Source organism: Osmerus eperlanus, chromosome 2, assembly GCF_963692335.1.
Source record: "Osmerus eperlanus chromosome 2, fOsmEpe2.1, whole genome shotgun sequence".
NCBI lineage: Eukaryota > Metazoa > Chordata > Actinopteri > Osmeriformes > Osmeridae > Osmerus > Osmerus eperlanus.
Genome location: NC_085019.1, coordinates 9,172,780 through 9,192,641, shown reverse-complemented (window position 1 = coordinate 9,192,641; position 19,862 = coordinate 9,172,780). Strand labels below are relative to the sequence as shown.

At 47.3% G+C, this 19,862-nt stretch overlaps 1 protein-coding gene across 5 annotated transcripts in view; it reads left to right on the top strand.

The window, feature by feature from the left end:
- The window catches only part of LOC134012159 (septin-9-like), a 59,993-nt gene extending 40,481 nt beyond the window's left edge, over window positions 1-19,512 (top strand). For 4 of the 5 annotated variants that reach the window (XM_062451874.1, XM_062451901.1, XM_062451883.1 and 1 more), the window contains 9 exons: window positions 10,157-10,348; window positions 13,029-13,157; window positions 13,270-13,351; window positions 13,611-13,748; window positions 15,612-15,729; window positions 16,775-16,870; window positions 17,040-17,136; window positions 18,528-18,579; window positions 18,784-19,512. In XM_062451874.1, the coding sequence (XP_062307858.1) occupies window positions 10,157-10,348; window positions 13,029-13,157; window positions 13,270-13,351; window positions 13,611-13,748; window positions 15,612-15,729; window positions 16,775-16,870; window positions 17,040-17,136; window positions 18,528-18,579; window positions 18,784-18,928 (1,049 nt within the window). In that variant the 3' untranslated portion in view covers window positions 18,929-19,512. Of the gene's footprint in view, window positions 1-951; window positions 973-10,156; window positions 10,349-13,028; window positions 13,158-13,269; window positions 13,352-13,610; window positions 13,749-15,611; window positions 15,730-16,774; window positions 16,871-17,039; window positions 17,137-18,527; window positions 18,580-18,783 lie in introns of those variants that run through there. The other variant, XM_062451911.1, reaches the window with a different exon arrangement.
- The last annotated feature ends 350 nt before the right edge of the window (window positions 19,513-19,862 follow it).

The following is a 19,862-nucleotide window of genomic DNA, read 5'->3' as shown; positions in this document are numbered from 1 at the left end:
GTGTGGCTGTAATGCTATGCTCAGCCGCTGCCCTAGTGTATAATTACACTTCCTGTGAGGTGAAAGACAGCTGGTTCCTGTGCTCTTTAATCACACACACACAAGGACCTTCAACACCTCATCCTGGGAAAGGTTCTAGGTGACTTGGAGCCTGCCTGTGTCTTCCTTGTCACCATATGAAGTCGAGATATGTAAAGCTTGACCATGTATATTATTACATGTATTCATTTAGAAGATGCTTTTATACCAATTGTGAAAATAGTAAGTGCAGCATATAATCGAGGAGTACAAGTGCACTGTTCCAATCGTTTGACCGTGGTAAGAGTTGGTTTGTGTTTTAGAAGACAGTGACATGGTATCCAGATATTACACGATAGTCTCCCGAAATGTTACTGGTTGTTGCATGGAAGCTAGGTACTGTATGCACGTAGCAGAGGTAAATACTGACCTCAGTCCTTTGCCCCCCTGCCCCCTAGGGGTCGAGAGGCCACAGGAACAAGTCAACAGAACACGTGTCATCATGTTTGTTTAGCGCTGTCGGGCTCTGCTGTCAGTGCTGTGGAATGACTGGGATGCCGTAAATTCCATGCCCAGGAAGAAAGGGCCGTGCCAGGTAATTGAGGGGTTGTAAATCAGGTGTGTTTGGACACGGGGGAGGACAGGGGGCCTCAGACCTGGCTAATCCTGCCACGGGCTAGTGGATTAAGGGAAGACTGTCTGTGTATATATAAACACACTTAGAAGAGAGATTTGTATGGCAACTGGATTCTTTTTTTCTCTTTTTTGCTTCCTTCCTTCTCTGCCTCACTCAGTCCCCTCTGAAGATGTTTTGTGGTGTTGGGGGAGGGGGCGTGGCATGCCTCTACTCTGGTGTCACATGATCATAAGGGTGGGCGGGGTGGTGGGGATCCAAAGCGACCGGAGCTAGGCTTTCACTGGAGGACTGCTTCAGCCGTGGACGACACACACTCGGTGAGTCTGCAGCTCTGCAAGTGTGTGTGTGTGTGTGTGTGTGAGAGAGAGAAAAGTAAAAGAGAGAGACTATTGTTTTCTCCTCCTCAGTGGAGTTTTACTTTCTTCTCTTTCTTGACTCGTTCCGTTTCTTTTTGTTTTCTCCCCTTTTCTCTGCAGCTACTTCTTGTCATTCCTGGTGTGCTCAGTCAGAAACAGCTCTGCTTGTTTGAGCTTCTGCTGTAGAAGGAGAGACCCGAAAGGGAAATCCTGTCAGTCAGCTGTTTGGTTTGTTCTAGACATGGAGATGGGGAGACTACATGTATGTTTTTGTTCTAGATACATGAAGCCACGCATGTCATTGTATATCCTGCTACATTGTTCCTCAACAAGTGGTTTCCATACTGCACAGATAGGATGTGTGTGGGCACTGGGGAGAGGGAGGTATGATAGCTGTAGCCGCCTGCTATTGTTCAGGTTTTGTATTCCCCCTCTTCTTTCTTTCCTGAACGGTTCACATCTTGTTCCTGGCCCAACCTTGTAATCAATCCTGGGGAGGCGGAGGAGAGGGGTCGCTTGCATAAGCTCACGCACGCACGCGCACACACACGCACACAGTGAAGGCTCAGCGCTCTGGTTCATTACAAGCCTGGCTTTTTCCATGTTTTTCTTTTGCTGACATTATACACGCAGGCTTGTGAAGCTGCATCTGACAGTGATATGTTCCATGCACAAAACATGGGGAGACATTGTGCAGGCCAGTTTGACTGGGGGGTTATGGATGAAGGGCTTAATGATGGAGTTTTTGGAAGACTGGAGATGAACTTGCCTCAACCTACAATGTTAGTTCACCAGGTTTGACCTTGTGCTTTTTACAAAGACACATCTCTCAGATGTTTAGGCAGAGGAAAGCTGGAAAAACATTTTCACCTTTCGAGTTTGCTGTAGTTGGCTTCACACACACGCACACGCGCACACACACACACACACACAAACAGTTCAAAGGAGCTCTGTTCTAGACAGTCAGAGGCTCTTTTAAATTGCCAGGCGAGAACAGACACAGTAGCTTTTCACCAGCTGCTGATGGGATGCTGGGAAGGAAACATAACTTTTGCATTGTCTGTGTGTGCGTGCGTGCGTGCGCGTGATAAAGAAATAGAATGAGTCTGCTCAAATAGACTTCCAGAATATTCTGGTTAGTCTGTTTTGAGGTGGGGTAAGCCCATTTAGGCTTACCCCACCTCCAAGGGGAAAGTGCTGAGTGGTGATGTGTGTTTTGGACCTTTCAGCCATGACTTGAATGTGACTTGAATGACTTGAGGGACTTGAATGAACACCTTTGCCCGTGGGTCGCTCCAGGAATCCTGCAGCACTGAACAGGATGCAAGGGGCTCAGAGGTGACTAGTGGGGAACCAGAGGGTCCACATCCGTCATTTGAACCTCCAAACCCCTCTGTGGATGACAGACTAGGACTGACGCATTACTGAAGGGAAGCATAAGGGTGCTTTACTCGCAGAGTGTGGGTGGTGAGCACACAGACAAGATGTTCACCCAGAGCAATGTGACTTTGACTCCAGGATTGATGACAGTTGATGACCCCGGACAGTATTACTTTACACTGACTGGAATGCCATCAGACCAGTGTGTCACACACATCATCTCAAGCCTTCCACTCGAGGTGTCTCGCCACCATGGCCATTATATGTTCAAAGCCGTAAACATAATCTCCAAGTAAGATATAGCAGACCTCTGTGTGTATGCTGGGGGCAGAGAGGTGAAGCAGGGGTGAGATACCACAGTGCCCATTGGCCATCTGCTAGCTGTCACAAAACCATTCAACTGATAGCCTGTGACCTCCTCCATAATAGACTACTGGACTGTGCTAGCTACTGCAAGCTAGCTAACTTAAGCTACCTAACACAGTCACCTGTTAGCATTAGTGCTAATGTTCTCACTGTTGGAAGTGCTCATAGCTTTGTTTTGTGCCTGTTGATGTCAGTGAGTGCCAAAAGCATTACACATCAGTTTAGAGTGGTGGGAATGAGTAATGTTTTGTTGGTAGATAATTGCAGGAGGTGGTGGTGAATGAGGAACCTTGGAATACTTTCGATAGCCACCGCTAATTGTGTGTGTGTGTGTGTGTATGCCGGCATTCTTGCTAAGAATCATGAATTGTGCCTGTGAGCACTTGTGGTGGGCGCTTGGGTCTGTTTTCCATCAGATATTAGGACTTCTTATCAGGGTCTGTGACTAACCCATTCTGCACCTCCACAATGTCCCCATGCAGGCAAACATCCCTGGGGAAGTCTCATACGACCAGAGTGGGCTTGTGTTAGCACTGCTAGCTTGTTGCATAACTGTGATGTCTACAATAGCTATACTTGGTTAGTAGCTCTGTTCAGTGTTGGTAGGAACGAGCAATGGTTAAGAAATGTAAAATAGTTTGACAGCTATGCTCGTTATTGTCAGAATAGTCTGTCAAGCTGAGCCTATTTTGTCGTTTGTCACCCTGCCTATCCTTTCTGGACACACGCATCCCCAGTGGCAGGTGACCATCTGCTTTTATAGCCCTGGGGGTCAGGGGTTATGTTCTCAGGGGACCTGAATGGAGAGGACTCTGGGAAATGGATCCTCTACATAAACACGCCTGCATATTAGCACAACACGCCATGTTTGCACTGTCTTCACCCCAATTTCCCTCCAACATGGAAGAGCTTCTCTGTTGGGGGGTGGGAAATGGTGTGTGTGTGTGTGTGTGTGTGTGTTAAACCTGTCCGGGGATGTTTAACCCTTAATGCAAACTTGATGCCTTAAGGTCAGTTGCTGCTGCACTGTCAGACTTGCTCATATGACTCATTCTGTGTGGGGTTCTGAGAACTTCACCCAGCTAGCAGTGTGGGGTAGGTGGGTCACTAGCTGTTTTACATAATCTATCTCTTTCAATGATGACCATAGGAGGACAGTGTTTCCAGTAATAAAGCAGGAAGCATACTGAGCAGGAGTGCAGTATGTTATCCAGGAAGTACTATTTTATCTTTGCATTATTTAAGTCACAGAAGTTTGTGCCAGTTTTAAAGAGAGGAGCGTGTGGACAAAGTGCCCTTGAAGTACAGTACAGAATGCATGCTGAAGTAGCATCCAGATGAACCACAGGAAGCAAAGTGGACCAGCTGTACTTTTTCTTCTTTTGTTACTCCTTTGTTTGTTCTACTCTCTTTGTGTCTGTCTCGGAATGCCAACGGATAGAAAGTAACAGATGTTTTTTAACGTACGGTCATAAAACAGTTTTTTGTTACTAGAGTCAAGATAGAAGGGGTCATCCATTCACAGGAAAGCTTGTCTGAATGAGCCCTATTGCACCAGTGTTTGACGTGTCACCCTGGGCATATGCACCCATGACATCCCTTGACCTCCTTGTCACCTCAACACCCAGCACTGGAGAGGAACAGTAAACATATCTTTATGTGTAGTACAGGTAGGGTGACCAGATTTGAGTTTGTGAAAAAGAGGACACTTTGTTGTGTCGACGGGGGACCGGGGGGTGCTGGTCGTGTATTGCATGCCGCACTATCTGATCAAATTGACAGTTCTCTCTACAGTCAGAGCTCGCGCAAGAAGGTTGAACGTACGGGAGATACCATTTCGAAAGGGGTGTAAGGGCCTAATAGTTTGTGAGAGACCCAGAGAAACACAAATATCCGACGAGGCAAAATCCCAGACAATTTTGGAATCCCTGCCGGACGCATTCTTTAGGTCTCAAAAAGAGGACATGTCCGGGTAAAAGAGGACGTCTGGTCACCCTAAGTACAGGAGAAGGAAGATGTCTGAACATCGTCCACTCACAGCTCCCATCTCAGTGTGGATTACCAGGCTGCCTGACGCTGGACTCTTTTGCTAACTGACAAGGATTGTTCAGGCTGTTGAGCAGAGACCAGTTTGGCCTCAAGGTGCCCTCACTTAGAGTCCTCCTGGGAGATGGATCCCTGGACCTTTACGCCCTAGTGTTAACACACTGGACTATTAACATGCCTACATTCCTACTCACACAATAGACAAATACAACCTTACTGTTGCTATGGGTTTTGAATACTCCACTCTGGTTGATGTATTATGGTTATGGATGCTTCTATATGTTGCACATATACAGCCTTTTGTAAGTATAGCTGGTTATATACAGTATGCAGAGCCAGATCATTTAGTTAGCTGGGAATACCCCACACTATGAAGAGAATGAATCATAATTCCAGCATCCTCCCCACCTTCTCCTCCCATATTTGCGGTAAAGGGACTGTTGGCCTTGTTTACACAGCAAAGCAACTGGATACTCTGCAAAGACTGGAAAAAATTGCATTCTTATTGCCAGTAATTGAAAACAGGAAGAAGGCTCAAAATGTCTCCCTGGATTTCGGGTTTTTACGTTTCTGAAATTGTCTTTGTGGACCCAGAAGAAATTTGTGTATTCCAGATTGAACCCATGTTCAGTTTTGAAAAGTGAGCTCTTGGACAGAGCTGTGTTCTCTGATTGATACCTTGTGGAATAGAACACATTCATGTCTTGGAGCGTACCAGGCCGACTCACCATGTAGTACCAGGCCGACTCACCATGTAGAACTATGCTTGAGCTTTCTGGCTCCACTTATTACTCACAGCTGACGTGCCCAATGGTTTGGTAAAAACATGCATTTTACACTGACACTTTCTTATATGTACGCTTTCCACTGCTGTGGAACTTTAGTTACCAGAGGGAATGTTAAGAGTGATGCACAAAGCAACTGAATGCAATTGTGATTGGATAGCTGGATTGTAGTGCTTATGATGCAATCAAATTTGAACACAAAAGGAATTTGACATGTTTTTGTTACCTTTTATGTGTGCAGTTCAATGGCAGACACTGCTGCTATCTCATGTTGTAGTGTGCCGTTTGCATGTGCTGCAGTGAGCAAACCGTTGGTTGAGGCTTATTCCTATGACATGTTATTGTAGGTTTGTGAACCACAACAGGATTCAGCCAGTCACCACAGGTGTGTCTGACTGAAACCAGACCTAAACTTTCAGAAAACTGAAGTTCACACGCACTTTCTCATGAGTAGCTCTGACCTCCGTCTAGCCAGCCATATTTGGTGTGCTTCGGTCTGTATTTGGTCTGGTTTGGACCATATTCGGCTCTTTCGATCCTCCTGTGTTTGATAGCAGGTCTGTAACATCCTCCAGCTGTATAGGTTACATTGCCCAAGAAGGTAATGAATGGGTCAGAGGTTACCTCAGATTTATGGGGTTATTTTCCAGCAGCGCTGGGACACCCGTTTTCAGCACTTTCCACGCAGGCCAAGACAGACCTTTTTAATGAGCAAAAAGTGCACTTAGTTCCTTGGCAACGCTTGGCAAGATGTCCTACAGGACGTCAGTTGATTTAATTTCACATGGTTGTGCAATTCCTGCAAACGGTCATTGGGTTTGTGGATCAATGGATTTAGGGTCTGTTGATTTCTAGTGTCAGCAGGTTGAGCTTTGATTATGATTTGTGTGTTTGTAATCTGATCACCGACCATTAGAGGATTCTGTAAGATGCCTGTTTGTCTGTCTTGCTGCACAAGCTTCCAGCATTCTCCAGCAACACTGAGCTATAGAACTTCTAGAGTTAGTTGTATGCACTTGGTTTTATTCTTGGAACAGACATGACTGTGTGTGAGTATTTGCCTAGTACTTAAGTTTTTGAATGATCCTTTGTCTGTACAAACAAGTTGTGTGTATTCAATAAGGGCTGCTCGATATGCCCACCAAACACACTTCCTTATCCTGAGCAACTATTTGAGATGCAGCACATTAGAGCATCTCCATAGAGAAGCAGTGACAACCACACAGAAGAAAAGGAGATTAGTGTGGTTCTTTTTAACCAGCCCGTAGCAGAGCCCACTGGGTCCAAGTGGGAGGGTGCGCACACAAGCAGATTCACCCCTCTTAAGACTCTCCAGAGGACACAAAGGGAGAAAGGAACAGTGTGTGAAATCCCTCTTCCAATTCAGTAAAACCTCACAGGACTAGTCATTTTCAATACCATACCTGGCATTTTGGCTTGGGTAGGCTGGAGGTGCGGACACACACACGGGTGGTGTGCTGGAGGCGAAGGGAGAGGGATGAAAGGATCTCCGCTCGTATGGCTGGCAAAGCAGAAAGGAGTGGATGTGCTCTCGGGGAAGAAGAGGGAGCTCACTAGCGTGCTGACTGACTGCTGGAACAGGATGAGGAAGTGGTCAGGGAGGTGGAGAGCCTCAATACAGTGAGGGGGAAAAAAGGATTTGATCCCCTGATGATTTTGTACGTTTGCCCACTGACAAAGAAATGATCAGTCTATCATTTTAATGGTAGGTTTATTTGAACAGTGTGAGACAGAATAACAACAACAATAACAATTTCAAAATTGTTATAAATTGATTTGCATTTTAATGAGTGAAATAAGTATTTGACCCCCCTCTCAATCAGAAATATTTCTGGCTCCCAGATGTCTTTTATACAGGTAACGAGCTGAGATTAGGAGCACAATCTTGTTACCTGTAATAAAGACACCTATCCACAGAAGCAATCAATCAATCAGATTCCAAACTCTCCACCATTGCCAAGACCAAAGAGCTGTCCAAGGATGTCAGGGTACACCTACACAAGGCTGTGTAGGTGTACACAGCTTTGGGATACAAGACCATCGCCAAGCAGCTTGGCGAGAAGGTGACAACAGTCGGTGCGATTATTCGCAAATAGAAGAAACACCAAAGAACTGTCAATCTCCCTCGGTCTGGGGCTCCATGCAAGATCTCACTTAGTGGAGTTGCAATGATCATGAGAACGGTGAGGAATCAGCCCAGAACTACACGGGAAGATCTTGTCAATGATCTCAAGGCAGCTGGGACCATGATCACCAAGAAAACAATTGGTGACACACTACGCCGTGAAGGACTGAAATCCTGCAGCGCCCGCAAGGTCCCCCTGCTCAAGAAAGCACATTTACAGGTCCGTCTGAATATTGCCAATGACCATCTGAATGATTCAGAGGAGAACTGGGTCAAAGCGTTGTGGTCAGATGAGACCAAAATCGAGCTCTTTGGCATCAACTCAACTCACCGTGTTTGGAGGAGGAGGAATGCTGCCCATGACCCCAAGAACACCATCCCCACCGTCAAACACGGAGGTGGAAACATTACGCTTTGGGGATGTTTTTCTGCTAAGGGGACAGGACAACTTCACCGCATCAGATGGACGGGGTCATGTACCGTCAAATCTTGGGTGAGCAACCTGGTGGGCAACTACAAGAAACGTCGGACCTCTGTGATTGCAAATCCATTTATACAAATTTTGACATGCCTTTTTCTGGATAATTTTTGTTGTTATTTTGTCTCTTACTGTTCAAATAAACCTACCATTATATTTATAGACTGATCATTTCTTTCAGTGTGAGCAAACGTACAAAATCAGCAGGGGATCAAATAAATAAAAATTTCACTGTAGGTGTGTCGCTCCTACACTCCCTCAATGTAATGGCAGCAGAATTTGTGAAATAGTTTGTTTGACACAATCACACCCAAATCCATAACCCAGCTTTATATTTTTGACTGTGAGGTTTTTCTGTACATGGGAATGTGTGGACATTAATTTTGAAACTTTCGAAAACCTTCTGCACTAAAGTAAAGCCAACTCTGTTTTTTTTTTCCTGGGTGTCTTGCATGTCCTGTATTGGTGTTTGTCTTCCGATGTAACAGGCTCCATGTTTGAGGTAGGGAGGGAGGCTTGTGTCTGTTGGAATTTGAGAGCAGTAAGGTTCTTGGCTCCCTGCCCTGAGTCCTCAGCCAGGGGAGCTGACAGCCCTTGACAGAAGGAGCTGGAGACTGAGAGTGTATGCATGGACTGGACCAGCCAGCGTTTGTGAGAATGTATACATGACGTGGAACATGGGGCTTGCTGATGCATGTCCGTGACCAACTTCCTGATTTCAGCCTGTCCTGAATAGCAGTGCTGTTGACCCACGATGGTGTGAGTGGGTCAGTTTTCCTCCCTAGTGATTTCTCGGTTTCACGCTCACAAGCAGGACCGGAGGGGAGGGGAGGGGAGGAGAGGGAAAGGAGGAGTGGAGGCCCTGTTGGGGACAGTTAACCCTGCCTTTCTATGTGCTGGGAGGCTTGTAGCTATTTACCATCACAGATACACCTATATACACAGGGTAAAAATGAGTAATCAACCATTTCCCTGTCTCCACGAGTGGGTCCTGGAGACCACTCTACACATATTAAAAGTGAGTCATGAACCTGTGACGGGTCCTACAGCTCTTTTAAAGATGTATGAGCACTCGACCTGTACGGTATGTTCCTATGCACAGTACAAAAATTAGGACTGGTCCCCTGTGGTGAAGATAAACAAACATGCCATGTGTGTCTAACCTCTCTGAGAAGACTGGATATGGTTCTAGGAGCTGCAGTGAGAGATTGGCTCTGTTTGGGCTGTCTTTTGTTAGCCTTACAGCGCCGTCAGCCTGTGTGACATACTCTCAAGTATATTTTATGAAAGGCTAGGGTGTGTTTGGCCTCAGCCCAAGATTGCAGCTCTGCGTGGATCTCTCTCTCCTGTTTATTATGTCTGCAGCTGCTCTAGCTTTTTCATTCCGGCTACCCTGAACCGGGCTGTAATGATACAGCAACATGGCTTCTCTCTGCACTAACCTGTGGGATGCCTCAATGCTCTGAGGGGTCCTTCAAGCTGAATGCGTCTCTACAACATGGTAGTTCATGCTAACCTGACTCACCAGATGGCTTGTTACACATAGCCATCTGGGAAATCGTACTTCGAAACTGTTTGCTAAAGGGCAGGCACTTAAAAAACATATATATATATATATATATATACTTGGCAGGTGATTGGGGGAACCGTCTGTCACGGACTAACTTCAACCACACCCGTAACTGCCAGTAGTTTGTCATAGGACGTTAAGTGGTCCGACCCACTTTGGTTCGGGCACAAATGCATAACTTGGAGTTTGGCAGGGTTAGGGTTAGGGTTAGGATTTCACGAAACCAGCTGTCTCGCAAGGTTAAGTTCACACAGGAAGGAAGCAAGTTCTCCACTCCTGGTGTTGACACATCTCTGTCTCTCCCCCCCCCCCTCACTCCTCCATCTCTCTCCCACTTTCTCTTCCTACATCCCTCCCGATGTATCCATGTGCAGGGTCTGAGGTCATTCCCAGCTACAGCAGCAGTGCCATGTCTGAGGTGGCGGTGCCTGAGATGCCCCCTGCCCTGGCGGGATGTGGGGACAAGCCTGGCGTGGACTTCAGCTACGTGGGCATCGATGCCATCCTGGAGCAGATGAGGAGGAAAGCCATGAAGCAAGGCTTCGAGCTCAACATCATGGTCGTGGGTGAGGTTTACGCACGCTCACTCACTCACACAAATTCACACACAAACTCTCTCTCTCCACAAATCCACACACACACACAGGACACACACACAGTCACAGAGGAGGGTGTTAAAATACAGAGAGACATACTGTACAAACCCGTAGGTTTATTTCATCACCACTGTTAAGACCTCTTGAAAGTTGCCCATGCGTGACACAGCGTATGGGTTATCTTACAGTACTACTTTCAATTCAATTCAAGTATCCCAAATGATGTCTTCTTGAAGATCTTCTCTCTAATCGACCTGAAATACATATTCATGTACACACACAGCCCTCTTAACTCCCTACAGCCAGACTCACTAACACTAGCTTATGGCTAATAAGTAGCCTACACACGCACTCTCCAGCCGCCGTCAACGTACGGAGCCTTGGAGCCATGTCTCCATTTGACGATGTCGCGACTGACAGTCTACTTTCGTGGATAAAAGGATTCACTCAAAGATGTAGCCTTGGGGAGGAAGGTGAGGAGAGGTGTCTGAGTTTGTGGGTAAGGTAATCTAGTCTATGGAAAACTTCCATGTCTTGGGGATTGGTCTGGCTCCGTGTTAGAGCATTTGCCTGAAGATCAAAAGTTCCCAGTTTCAAATTACTCCCTGTACTGTACATCACTTCGGAAAAAAGTGTGCTAAGAGAATACGTTATTTTGCTATACCATTTTTCTTTTGACTCCCTGTATAGAGGTGGTGGCACACATAAGTTAAATGGGTGAAGGTGGGGGTGTGTGTGAGCGTTCCAGGACTAAACTCTCAGAGCAGACGGAACGAAAAGAATGAGTGTATGTGCTTTTTTTTACTTTGCAAGAAGCTAGGTTGAACGAATGTCTGGGTTTTACATAATGCTGTCCATAAAAAATAGGGGTTGTGTATTTAGCTATTGACCGATTGATCTCTCTAGGAATTAACAATCCACAAAACAGAATCTCAAGTTATCAGAGGCCTGTTCCATAAAGCGAGTTTACCGAATAAGCCAGACTTATGCCTAATTTCTAGTTCATTCGGTTCCATAAAGCTAGCTCAACGTAGTTCGAACTCCGTTACTATGTTAACTAGCCTGGTCCGGGTCAGGATAATTGTCAGGCTTAGACCGTGTTCTTGCTTAACCAGAAGTTCCTGTAACACTGACCCAACGGGAAAACGATGATTTACCACGGACATTCTCATTTTCTTTTTCTCATCAGTTCAATATGTAGGCTACATTTATAGAAAATCAACTTAAATAGCCTATAGAAGCTACAACATTTAGCCTAATGCATTAAACAATGAACAATGATTTGATACACACCATAGTCGTTAAATGTATGGCTATGGTAGTTTGTGATTTCAAATGTTTAGGCATCAGGCATAGGCCTATATCTCAATCTAAATTAGTATAATTATCATAGCAGACATCCCAAGTCTCCCGGAAAGTCCGGGAGTCTCCCGCATTTCAATTGTGGCTCCCTGACGCCCGCAAATGCTGGCGTGGGGGGGGGGGGGAGCCACCTCCCGGAAGTGAGTCTCTGCAGGTTGGGATGTCAAAGCTATATAATTGTTAACAGTAGCCTATTGCAAAACAAACCTAAATCCATAGGACATCTATCCTCCATTTTCCCGACACAAAAACCATGTTAAAAAGTTTGGCTACTGGATAATGTATTGAAGTCACCAAAACAAACAGCAGCTTTGCCCAAGACACTGCACTTTCCCTCAGTGTAGAAGCAATATTTGTTATAGGTTGTGGCTGAAGGACACACTTCTTTCCCTCAGTGAGTCTTCCACACAGATCTATTTAGTAACGTAGTGTGCAGACTGTCATGGAAATCCCATCTCCCAAATCTGCAGCAGCACAGCAGCTTGGTGGGGTGGAGAGTCATAGGAGTCACATGGTGTTCTCACCCTTTTAAAGACGGCAGTGACGGGTGGTGTGTTGCCAAGAGCTGTTTCCTGGACACCAGGGGTAATCGCTGTGGAATGTGGGGATATGTCGGCTCCACAGACACCGAACGGAGACCCAGACCTCACTCCCTTCACCTAAGCCCCCCTCCTCTCACTCTCTCTCACTCTCACACTCACACTGGCCAAATAGGTTTAGGGGACATGTAGTTCTTCTAGACCCTGGTGCTGTCCACCTCAGATGAGTCAGTGACACACTGCAGAAGAAACACATTTAACTATCCTTAACACTCTTGGTAGCCAAGTCCATACAGCATGTTGTAGGAGACAACCAGATGGGCCCCATCCTTATGCTTCTCCAACTGAGGTTGGTCTGCATAGTAGCCTGACATGAAGCACTTTACTGGCCATGTGCCTGTTATTAGCCTGGGCTAATGCTTTGTGATGTGACCTAGTGAACACCTGTTGGAAATGAAAATCAAGAGACCATTTTAAAGACAGTACTGCCAATTTGTGTGTTTTGAATGGATGTGTGGCCATGTTTAGAGAATGGGATTGATGATGGTTGTGGCCCTGCTATCACACACCAGCAACCTCTTCCTGCTGTCGCCAAAGACAGCTGTGAGGCTGGAGGTGTTGCAAGTGTGATGACAAGGTCATTATTCTGAATTCCACAGCTGTTCCAGCGAGCTCGACAATTGCAGTTTGTGAGTCTTCGAGCTTGTACATGGAACTTTTTGTTGAGCCATGTGGGTCTGTGTATTTAGGTCAAAGTGGCTTGGGGAAGTCTACCTTGATGAACACGCTGTTCAAGTCCAAGGTGAGCCGAAAGTCTGTGCTGGCCACGTCCCAGGAGAAGATCCCCAAGACCATTGAGATCAAGTCCATCAGCCATGGTGAGATCGGGGGGGATGGAATGAGGCTGGGGGGGGGGGGGGGGGGGGGGGGGGGGGGGAAATGAGGCTGAGTCGCAGAGTCACACCGTGACTCTGCGTTTCTGTTGTTCAGACATAGAAGAGAAGGGGGTGAGGATGAAGCTGACTGTCATCGACACACCCGGCTTTGGGGACCAGATTAATAACGAGAACTGGTAAGGTGCCATTCTTCATGTACTTCTTCATGCACTACTTATTTGTTGTTGTGCTGTTGGACTACTAAATACAATGTAAACAGTCGCATTTGCTCATCCATTGTTGTGATCTTTTTAATGGAAGGTGCCAAAGAAAAATCTCCATCCTGGATGGTCAAAATGTTTTTACTCCATTTTCTTAGAACTAGACAAAAGATGATGAGCAGATCTCTCTCCCTTTCTAAGTCTCTCCCTCCTTTCTTCCCTCCCTCTCTCTCAGCTGGCAGCCCATCATGAAGTTCATCAACGACCAGTATGAGCGCTACCTGCAGGAGGAGATCAACATCAACAGGAAGAAGAGGATCCCAGACTCCAGAGTGCACTGCTGCATATACTTCATCCCACCCACGGGACACTGGTGAGTGTGCACACACACACACACACAGCCACACACACACACACACATTCCTTCTGAGAGTGGAATGTGTGTGTACACACACGTTCCTCCGGTGGAATGTGAAGGTGAATGTTGAAGATGGTGACTGTACAGAGGGTGAAGTCCCTGAGGTAGATCAGGAAACAGAATTTCAGATCAGTGTTTTCAAGTTTCCTTGAAAACGTAATCTAATTTTCGTAAACTGATTATTGATGTCATGCCCCAATGACTTATTGGCAGTCACATCACGCAGATATTTCATCTCTCACTTGCACGTACACATGTACACACACATGCACACTGAGGCAGTGCTGCCCCCTTCTGATGTAAAAACAAGAAACCTGGATTGGCCATAGAGGGGGACAGAAGAGAGGAAGACGATCTCTTCTTCCATCTTTGCTCCTCTGTTATGGAGGGTTTATGCATGAGTCATGGGCATGAGTCATACTCAGAAAGCACTGCATCAACAGAAACAAAGAGAACCGTACCAGTTGACTCTGATATCAAACACACAATGACTTGGCATCGCGTAGTGTAACCAGACCATGGAAAGGTCTCCAGTCAGATGGAATGTGGATGAATTGGCCTTATCTGTGCTGACTTCTGTCCACAGATGTGAACATGTACTCTTTGCTAAGAACCCCTTCCTCCCACAACACCAGTTTTCCATGACTAGATTGATGGGGAAAGTCCCACCAGGACTTTGAAATGCCATGTTTAACTTCCCCTTCCAACTGGTGTTGCTTGCTCGCTCCAAAATTCACATCTGGGCCTGGTTATGTTTTAGTATGGTTTAACCCCCCCCTCTCTGCACTGTTTTGGTTGAACCCGCATGGCCCTTAAAGACATAACAGTCTGGGGTGTACCAATGGCAAAAAATAAGGATAGCGTTTGACAATTTTGGAGATGGCATGTTGCTGCCATTTGTTTGTTGAGCAACACCACACCAAGAACACGTTGCATAGTAACGGAAGGCAGGGGTGGTGGAATGTCTCTGTGTTGATCCTGGGCTGGCACCCCTCTACCAGCAGCTGCAGGAGATCTGGGTGCTGTCAGCTGTTGGAACGAACGCACCAGACGAACCCCCGCCCAAACTGCAGCACTGAGTTGACTGAATCACCCTGAAACGCCTGTTATAATACAAGCCCAGCATGCAGTACTAGTCTTCTTTAATGTCCTTCTCTGTGGAAAGTCTCTGCACGTTCAACCCCTGTGTGCCGTGCTGCTACGTTAAGGGTGTCCAGGATCTGTGTGTGTGTGTGTGTGTGGGCACCCACCGAGATCCTCAGTGCAGCGTTTCATGTTGCTCCAGCACTGCAGAAGTCTGTCATGTTCTGCCCAAGATCTGTCTCAAGGCTGGTTTTCACTTTTGGAATTGGAAGAGAGGATGAGAAGCCCAATAAGGGGGAGATTCAACTGGGTGTGACTGGAGAGAGAAGCAAGTGTGTCGAGGGACGGGGAACGGGAGGATGACAGAGGACAACCCAGGGGTCTTTGTTCATGGTGGCCAGTGTCCAGTGCTGTGCTGAGAGCTAGCATCAGCTGCTCTGACCGCTAACAGACGCTCCACGCTTGGTGAGGGAGGGGCTCAAGCCAGCCACAGCTCCTTTTAAGTCGCCCACCAGTCAAGGGCAGATCCTCACTGAGGTTTGATTGACGGTGACAACCACTGAATAAGCTTGGTCCCAGATGTGAGTCTTAAATGCATGTGATTTGTACTGCTTGCTGGCTTCTGTAGTTTCGCTATTTTGCAGGACCTTGTAATACTGTCCTCTGGTGGCCATTACATGTCATAGCAGGTCAAATATTCACCTAACTTGCTTTGCCTTTGTCTCCCTTCTTCAGTTTGAGACCTCTGGATGTGGAGTTCATGAGGCGCCTTAGTAAAGTGGTCAACATAGTTCCTGTCATTGCCAAGGCAGACACACTCACCCTTGAGGAGAGGGACTTCTTCAAAAAGAAGGTGAGCATTCCTCCTCCTCCTCATCTGCTCTCTGACTTCTTCTTCCCTCACTTTCAGGCATATGTTCTCTAAATTCCTCCAGTCCTGGTGTGTGTCGTAGCAGAAACATTTACAGGAAGTGATGTCATTGGATTTCCACTGAAGCCACATCAGCAGTCTGGGGGCTGGGGTTGGAGGGAGGGAGGTTCCTTCAAGCCAGAAACATTTACAGGAAATGTTTCTGGAGTCTTCTTTGGCCTCTGCAGCTGCCGTTGGTCTTCGGCCAATGAGAAAGCAGCCCTGTGTAGAGAGGGCTCCCAAGGTCAAAGCCTCTATAAAGAGTTCAGGATCGGCTTGGTTTGGTTTGAAGGAACCTCCTTCCCTTAACCCCCAGCCCCCAGACTGCTGATGTGGCTTCAGTGGAAATCCAATGACATCACTTCCTCCCACGCGGGGTGCCAAAACATGAAAAAGACCATTTTGATCATGGACCCCTGGGGAGAGATCAGAGAGAGGGGTAAGAGGCTGAGAGGGTAGTAATTGAAAAAAGGCAGGCTTTAATTTGCTTTGCTGTTACTGGCATCGTGTACAAAGAAACCACCAGGCAGTCTCTCATTAGAAAGCCATGTGAGAGTGGATAGGAAAAAATCAACTGTGTGTGTGTAGACTCTGATGTGTTGATTTTTTAAATGGAGCATTTTGGGGGGGGGGGGGATTAGTGGAGGGATTTATGCAAATAACACTGGGGAGTGGGTGAAAGCATGTCTTTCAGCTAACGTCTGTTGGGCTGTCCCATCTTTGAAAGATTCAGAGGATTCCGAAGACAGACTGTTTTAGTTTGGGGGCTCCTACAGGCTTTGGCATATTGTGCTCACGACAGGCTCTAGTTAGGCGTGATGGTGAGCCTTTATGAGTTGGAGCTTTTGGTGTGCATTTGTGGACCTCGAACACCCTCAAATGACTGCTCGCCCCAACCCCTTCTGATCACTGACACACGCACACACCCACAGCCTATATACGCCAATGTAAAGGGGTATTAAGTGTCTCCTCCTACCTGTGTGTGTAGATCAGGGAAGAGCTGCGAGCCAACGGGATCGATGTGTACCCCCAGAAGGAGTTTGACGAGGATGTAGAGGACAGGATGATCAATGAGAAGATCAGAGTAAGACACTCTCGCACACGTACACACACACTCCTGGTAATCGGGCCGTAAAATATGTTGGAGGCCCACACCACCTGCTTCTTTACATCCACGGAAAGGGTTAGGATGACATCACATTCACATCACAAAATGTCACCCCTGACCTTTGCCCCTTGCGGACTTTCTGCAGGAGATGATCCCATTCGCTGTGGTGGGGAGCGACCAGGAGTACCAGGTCAATGGCAGAAGGCTTCTGGGAAGGAAAACAAAATGGGGCACCATAGAAGGTATTTTAACGACTTGACTTAATCTCACCCACTTCTGTCACTGCATTCTCATACAGTCTCCTCAAGGCCTCTGGGAGGCTCTGTCTGTCACTGGGAGGAGTCTAAAGGAGCCGTCAAAGGACTGAATGATGGAAAGAGTAGAGGGAGAAGCAAATGGGGCCTTTGATTGACTGGACATGCATGCACACACACACACACACACACCACATCAACCCAGACAGAGAGAAGTGGCGTGTGTCATGCAGCTGGCAGGGTCCACATGACTACAGCCATCGTGTGTGCGGGGGGGGGGGGGGGGGGGGGGGCTCATGCCCCCACACAAAGGCAGCTGTGTGTCCTGGGCTGTGGTGACCCATTGCCAGGGGTTAGAAGAGAAGGAAGTGCAGGGGGAGAATGCAAAGGAAGAAGAGGAAGAGAAGGAGAGTAATGTCCCCTTGTCCCTGGTGCTTCTATTGGCACATCTAAACCAATGTACTCAAAGTATGGGAGTCAGATGGCTGAGTGGTTAGGGAATCGGGCTAGTAATCAGAAGGTTGCTAGTTCAATTCCCGGCTATGCCAACCAAATGATGTTGTGTCCTTGGGCAAGGCACTTCACCCAACTTGCCTCGGGGGGAATGTCCCTGTACTTACTGTAAGTCGCTCTGGATAAGAGCGTCTGCTAAATGACTAAATGTAAATGTATGCCGGCCTACACATTTCATTTCCCTCTCTCTGCTAGCATATTAAAGTTAAGAGAATGCCAGAGCAGGCATGGCTATTACTTGTGTGTGTGTGTGTGGGCACACACGCATCCTTGTGTGTGTGTGAAGAAATCAAATGAAACACAAAAATGCTCTTCAGCTCATCTCATTTCCGATATTCGCCTTTAATGACCGCCTAATCTGGCCAGAAGGTAGACGCCTCACGTTTTATTGAAGTCTTCCTGAAGGAAACTTTAATATCCTGTACAGGCAGTTGTGCTGTACCCCCCCGCTTCTCTCTCTCCTGGGTCTGCAGACCAGGGATGGAATCTGGGCTCCAGACGTACATTCCTCTCCCGGGCTGCCTGGGCCCCGGCTGTCAGGCAGAATTTGTCGAGCCGTCAGCCGTTATCTCCTAACGGTTTAGGCTAAATTGAATTAGTCTAGCGATGGCGGGGTTCTCGAAGCTAAAGAGGAGGGGAAGAGTTAGGGGGCTGGCGGGGTGGGACACGTACACACACTGTACTGGCTCCTGTACTGGACTGTGGTGCCACACCACCTAGTGGCAAACATGGAAAGCTGCATTTTGTTAGCGAGTCAACCAGGATGTTGTCATCGGAACACCGAATGCTTTCACACTTTGCATGTTTGACTGGTGCTTTTTATTTAGTTTTGACTGCCACCCTTCTGGTCTCTTTCCTCCCTGCAGTTGAGAACATAGCTCACTGTGAGTTTGCTTACCTGCGAGACCTGCTCATCAGGTGAGTGACAAACACACGGCTCTGACTTTGACTGATAATCTTGAGTCCTCTTTTCCTATCCGGCCAAGTGTGTGTAACTGCTTGTGTGGGGTGCGTGACTGCTTGTGAGTGTGTGTGTGTGTGTGTAACCGCTTATGTGGGGGGGTTGTAACTGCTTGTGGGGTGTGTAACTGTGTGTGTAACTGGTTGCATGTGTCACCTCAGGAGCCACATGCAGAACATCAAGGACATCACCAGCAGCATCCACTACGAGGTGTATCGCGTCCGCCGCCTCAACGAGAACAACACGGCCGCCCACGGCCACGCCAACGGCGTGCCAGAGCATCACCTGACCTCCCACGAGATGTAGGGCCCCGAGAGCCCCTCCCTCCCCGCCCCCTCATCTCACCAGCCTTCACTTCCTTCTGAGGGAGCCCCTCCCCCAGAAAACCACAGCCCTATCACAGGAACGGGAGGGAGGGAGGAATGCCCACGACAAGCGAAAAGCAGACACGTGGACTGTCGATGCCCATGCACACTCTTCCACCTAGAGCTCCATAGAAAGAACAGGTCTTAGATGGTCACCAATAACTACAAATCCCTAGGTTCCTTTGCCCTCCAGTCTACATGTGTTTCCAGTTGTTCTCTCTTCTTTGTGTCAGTTTTGGGCAGGACGTGTCAGTTTTGACGGCAGCACGTCCTGTCAAACCGGCCAGGCCTGTGTCTGATGCACCTAACAATGATGGTTGTATGTTAGAATAGTTCAGTAATACTCTCAAACTCATTGTTAATGTACTAGCCAGACCCAACACCACTTAGCCAGGCAATATGTTTGACCTTCCCTGTGTGACGCACATGCGTATTGTTGAAGTCCCACTTTCATTAGTTAGCCAACAGATTCTTTTGGACAATGGAGACACAGTCACACAGCAATGTTCCAGTCAGATGAGGGGGTGTGGGTGGGGGGGTGGGTTAGAGGTGGGGGGGTTTAGAGACACTTCTCTGGGATGACTTTCACACCAGCGATGAGCCTAAACTGGATGTTGGGCTGACCACACGCAGTAATACAAGCCCCATGTCCTAGTGGCTGTTGTCGTTTTTATACCGCAGTTTCTTTGTTATATGAGTGATGTCAGTTGTATGGATTTCACATGCCTGCCCCACAGTGCCTTTTAAATTCCAAATAATAAATATGTGTTATAATAGAGATGCATTTAAAGAGTGGTTTAAAATGGTATTTATGCACAGTAGAATGACAGTATGCCAGTCTGTACTAAGTGTGCGTACACCCTCACACACACACA